Raw genomic sequence first — 6000 nt, 5'->3', positions numbered from 1 at the left:
CAGGAGGAAGAGTGGCAGGAAGACGTGTGAGGCCGTTGGTTTGCCTGGGGCTTGTAAGTGACGTCTGCAATCAACTGCACGCTGTCTATACTGGGGAACGTTAAATCACCTCCTAGAAAGACAATTTTACCCCCCAAAGCAGGGAAGACTCTCAAGAGCCCACAGAAGCAGCAGCCGGGCGCATCCTGCGTTCGCTGCAGCGTCCTGCAGGCAACTGTGCAACTGATCTGTGGACTTGAACTCTGCCCGGTCAGATGGGCGCCAACGAGGAGAGTTTTTTTGCAGCAATTTTCATCAGGATTCCATGTCGCTATGACCAGATCCTGAGACATCTCAGAGTGTCTTACCAAACAGAACTTTGGCACTAAAGACTCTTTAACAGAAGGTGGACAAGGCTGCAGAAACCCCGCCTGGGAGTGTAGATGCTGCCACAGATGAGCTCAGTTCTGTGACTTCCAGGAGTCATTTAGCCACATGGCTTTAGAGACAAACAAACCAGGAGGTATATGGACCAGAAGCAGGGCTGAGAATGGTGACATCAGAAAGACTCAGGACACTCCGCACCCTCTGGGCGAGGCCACCCCGTCTCTTTTGCACTTGGACAACTTAAGGATCATTCGTCGGGAGATGTATACAACAGCCTCGTCGTCACTGCTGTACTTTTAAAATTTAATACCTGAGAGCCCTAAGCCAAGATGGATTTTCCCCATTAGAAAATATTTTATTCTGACACTAAGTGTCACAGGGGTCACCTGATTCTCCAGGGGGAAAAGTGAAAAGCTTTCCAAGTCCTTGCACGAGTCACTGTTGACCAGCCAGCACGTCACCTGGCTTCAATCTCTGCTGAGCAGGAAATGCATCAGCACTTACCTCATTCTCAAGAGAGTGCATGAAGAAACCAGCACGGGACAAAAAAAATCCTACGAGCAGGAACTCTCTCTGGCACAGTCTGCTGCCTCGCTGTGGCTCTTGACTTCCCCGGGAGCCTACCAGAAATGACTTAAGAGCCTAAGAGACCACTCACCGCTGCACAGAGACCAGGGTCAAGATTAAATTCTCACAGGAAGCCCACGTATCAAGTCTGAGCCTCCAGCACTGGTTTAGCTGTGACTGCACCACAGCTGTAATGACACACTGTGTCCACACACATGCACACACACAAAATATGAAACAGTCAGGAAAGGGCAGAAACCAAAGAAACATATACAGCAAAGTTGAAAAGTTCATCTCAAACACCCAGAAGAAGCAAACTCTGAAACACAGGAAATAAAAAGCATGAGAAAGACTTCTGAAATTATCAAAAGCAACCTCCAATTAATGGAAGAGGACACTGGGGGCCCAGGAAGGTAAATGTCCCCCATGCGTGGCCCTCAGCCACGTGACTCTGCACAGCCAGCATCTGAAATAGCAGCTTCATCTCTTTCCACTCCCGATGAACTAGTCGATACATGCCACAAAAACCTCTGAATTGGCCCTAAAGTAGCACCTCTTCTTCCTAGAATCAGGGTGTGCATGAAATTTGAGGGGTCGTTCAGTTCATTCCGCTTCCATTAAGCAGAACTAAGTTTCATAGATATAATAGATACTCACTTTCCTTGTTTAAGGTTACAAAGAAGATTAGCTCTCAGTTACTTTGCTATTGCCCACATTTATTGATTCAAAACAATGTCAGAATACCTACGATGGGCAACTCACTATGTCATGGGAAATGGGAAATAAATTCATTAATTGAGCATGGATCCTGTTCATAGGACTAGCAGGAAAGATAAGGCAGGTACCAAAATAATTACAAAATCTGGCAGACAAGGGCTAGGAAATTACAACAGGAGTACAGACAACAGTGTCATTATTCTCAGCTGGAGGAAGAATACAGTGGCTTAGAGGCAACTCTGAGATGGGATTAAGATACACGGAGAGACAGGGACAGTCCAAGCCAGGGACTGTGCAATCAAAACCAAGGCAACAGCAAGCACGAGGTCTAGAAGGAGAAAACGCAAATAGCTCAGTTTTACAAAAGCAAGCACACAAATTGGAGAGTTTGTAGAATGTAAAACTAGAAAGGGAGACTTAGTCCAGAACGTGTGGGATCTCAGGAGCCAGGAAAGAGGTGCTTCATTCCATCCTGTAGTCCACATGGAATCATTTATCCATTATACAAAAATTTTAAGCCACACCCAAGTAATGGGTACTAGGTGTGCAAACTTGAACACTGCATACGATCTACTGCCAAGGGTCTTACTGTCTGCCGGGAGTGACAGGTAAGTAGTCAATGACCACAGTCCAACAGTGTGAGAAATGTCACGGTAATGTGTACAGAGTCACATCGGAGGATCCAAGAATAGGGAAAAGTAACAGAAGATTTCTCCAAGGAAGAAACTGTGAAGATCGGTAGTAGTTGTCTAGATGGAGAAGGGGGATACGGGTATTCAGGTAATGACAAAAGCATGTTAAAAACATCTGATAGTGTAAGAAGTATAAAGTGTCCAGAATAAATCTAGCAAAAGGCTAGGAACATGGAGGGAATAGGGCTAAAGAACAGCCCTATTCCATGGCACCAAGGACTCCAACTACATTTTAACCCAAAGCCACAGGAAATTATGACATTATTATGATGTATAAAAAAGACACTTGCACTCAAATGTTTATAGCGGCTCAATTCACAATCGCAAAGGTGTGGAAACAACCCCAGTGCCCATCAATACATGAGTGGATTAATAAGATGTGGTGTATGTATCCAATGGAGTTCTACTCAGCCATAAAAAAATGGCGAATTAATACCATTTGTAACAACCTGGATGGAACTGGGGACCATCCTCCTAAGTGAAGTATTGCAAGAATGGAAAAACAAACACCACATGGACTCGCCATGAAACTAAAACTAAATGATAGGGTTCACTGGGTTGCGAAAGCGGAGAACCCTTTGGAACTCTCTGGAGAAATGCAACTGGGGAGGGAAGGGGTAATTTGAGAAGCATCGGGAATTTTTTTGGTGGCAGAGACTTGAAAAGGGTTGTAGTCCAGAAAAAAGAATTCAGAAGAGACAGGATTGAATCACCTTTCCTGGCAGGAAGTTCCTGTTTCTACCTTTAATCTACAGCCCAAATCATTTCCTCTGGCTTTGTTTTTGAAGATCAAGAACTTCAATTCGCCACCCTCTAAATGGTGAAAACCTTCGTGTATTTGGGGTCCGTTATTAAATCACACCTCAGCCTTTCCTTCTGGCTGAAAACACAGATCCAGTAGTACTTTCTTGTCAGTTTTACTTTCCAAACTTTTAATCATCTCCACGGCTTTTCCTTTGTGCCCGTCTCTGCATTCTAGAGTCTTCTTTGAAAACACTTCACAAGAGGGTCTTACAATTTAATAAAGGCTATGCCTAAACTGAGTTCCAAAAAAAGGGAGTCACACGATGATCCCTCTACAGCCGTGGTTCACAAACTCATTTTGTTTTGTTTTCAAAACAGAGGGACCATTGCTTATAATTAAATAAATCATCTTTGAGATAAAAGGGCCCATTCTGATTAAAGCAGGGGTGAGCGAAATAGAGTCCCAACTACGGGACGTGTCCCCTCCCCCCTGGGCTGAAGCCACCGATGTAACCCCAAGAACCCCAGGGGTCTGGAAACCACTGTTTTACAACATGCTTTTGTGTCTGTCTAGGAGCTATGTTCACCGTTTAAGCTACAAGACAGGAGTGCTGAATACTAGCTGTGTTTTGTTTATTAGTTTCTAACATTTCTCATAAAATACTTATGCAAGTTGTCTTTCCTGTGCCATATAAAAAACATTATTGCCTTGACCCCCACATAATCTGTAGATTGCTCCTGAAACTTTTTCCTACTTACAAATAGGATGCAAGATTCTGACCACATATTGCCAGATCAGCTACATCCTTTCCATTTAGCTTCGTGACAGCTGCAAATATACTGTGAACAGTTTCTAAGCCACGTTGCTGATGAGCACAGAAGCACCAGGACTGACCCAAATGTTCTGTGTTAATAAACCGTGTAGTATATTTTTTCCCCTCTCCAAAGAAAAGTCCAGATTAATGAAATTCCTCTTCTGCTAAATTTCCTAGAAGCACTGAGCTACAAAATGTACAATCTATAAGAAGTGAAAGGAAGAATCATAAAAAGCAGACTCATTTCACTTTACTACCAACCTGATAAATTTGACAGCCAGCCCCAGGTCAGCTATGCAGCAGCTTCCATTCTTCTTCACCAGGATGTTCTTGCTCTTCAGATCTCGGTGGGCAATGGCCGGTTTGCCTTGAGTGCTGAAGATTTCAGTGTGGAGGTGACACAGGCCGCTGACGGAGGAGTACGCCAACTTCAGCATTGATTTCGTGTCCAGCGTGGTGGACTTCAGATAGTCATACAGGGAACCATTTTCGTGGTAGTCTGTGATCAGGTACAACTGGGTCCACGACCCTGTCCCTTTGATATCTGCAGCAATAAAGCCTAAAAGGAGACGAGACAGAAAGGTTTGGTGGTGTTTTCCGAAGACCATGGGGAACAATTCATATTCTCACAAATGACTCTTTTTCATAGGTGTCTTTTGTTTAGCATTTTATTTAATTTTCTGATTATGCCTCTGATCGTATTAAAGGACTAATGCCAATCAGAGGCAATCAAAATTGTAAGAGTAGAGAAAGATTAAGAACATGTAATTCGGCCGGGTGCGGTGGCTCATGCCTGTTATCCTAGCAATCTGGGAGGCCGAGGCGGGAGGATCGCTTGAGGTCAGGAGTTCGAGACCAGCCTGAGCAAGAGCAAGACCCCGTCTCTACTAAAAATAGAAAGAAATTATCTGGACAGCTAAAAATATATATATAGAAAAATTAGCCGGGCATGGTGGCGCATGCATGTAGTCCCAGCTACTCGGGAGGCTGAAGCAGGAGGATGGCTTGAGCCCAGGAGTCTGAGGTTGCTGTGAGCTAGGCTGAGGCCATGGCACTCACTCTAGCCCGGGCAACAGAGCGAGACTCTGTCTCAAAAAAAAAAAAAAAAAAGAACATGTAACTGAAAACATGCTCCCTTTCTGATCAGTAGTTGATGTCTAAATTATTTTATGGTATTATAGCTACATATAAGACACTGTTTTGTTTACAAAACAGGGTCTTAAGGCCTACACCCCACACTCTAGCTCTCTTTCTACTTGAAGGATTGAGACAGATCCTTTCTAAATTGAGAAAATAAAAAGTAAACCAATGGTCAACATAAACTCCTGATAGCAATAAATCCTGCAGATGAAATTCCTATAACGATGCACAACATTGAAACAAAAATATACTCCTTCAAATCCCTAAGAAACCCTAAGGAATTCCGCTATTACATTTGCATTTCCTGTTTCTTAAGAAAAAAAAAATATCTGAGAGTATTCCCTTTCCAGCCCCCCCGTTCATTCGCAGAAGGGCCTTCGTCATTCCTCCTGTGAGGTCTCCCGGTAGAAGCGTATGACGTTCTTGGGCCCAGGCCAGGAAGGAAACTTCGATATGTTTCATAAGGGTCTAGACAGATGAGTTCACATGCAGATGTGAACAGAAAGGCGGAGGGAAGCTGGGAGATCCTGACTTGGAGGTGCAGACTCTTACTCACCCAAAATGTTTTCGTGTCGCATCAGCACGGTCTGGTATATTTCTGTCTCTCGGAACCAGCTGGCTTCCTCTGTGGTGAAGAACACTTTGACCGCCACCTTCTCGCCACGCCACCTTCCCATCCAGACTTCCCCGTAGCGACCTTTTCCAATCTGCTTCACCATCTGAATCTGCTTGGCGATCGTCCTCTGGACCTGTCCAACCCCAAAACACACTGTCAGTGGTAGTCACAGCACGACAGCTTTGTTTAATTTCTTTTTTCCTACAGAGAAGAAACAATCACTGCATGCAGAATAGATTGAGCCTGCATTTTTCTTTATACTACTATTTGTATTTGTTTATTAATTTGTGCTGTGCTCTTTTAAACATACTTAAGATCGATTGCGGATGCTGAATGTTCGAAA

At 44.0% G+C, this 6000-nt stretch overlaps 1 protein-coding gene across 2 annotated transcripts in view; it reads right to left on the bottom strand.

Moving 5' to 3' along the window:
- BMPR1B (bone morphogenetic protein receptor type 1B) overlaps positions 1–6000 on the bottom strand; it is a 161925-nt gene that overhangs the window by 8966 nt on the left and 146959 nt on the right. For both annotated transcript variants that reach the window (XM_045536733.1, XM_045536734.1), the window contains 2 exons: positions 5598–5790; positions 4163–4460 (listed from right to left, as the gene is read on the bottom strand). In XM_045536733.1, coding sequence (XP_045392689.1) covers positions 4163–4460; positions 5598–5790 — 491 coding nt within the window. The remainder of the gene's footprint in view (positions 1–4162; positions 4461–5597; positions 5791–6000) is intronic.

Source organism: Lemur catta, chromosome 24 (assembly GCF_020740605.2).
Source record: "Lemur catta isolate mLemCat1 chromosome 24, mLemCat1.pri, whole genome shotgun sequence".
Lineage (NCBI taxonomy): Eukaryota > Metazoa > Chordata > Mammalia > Primates > Lemuridae > Lemur > Lemur catta.
This window is presented reverse-complemented; position numbering and strand designations above follow the sequence as displayed.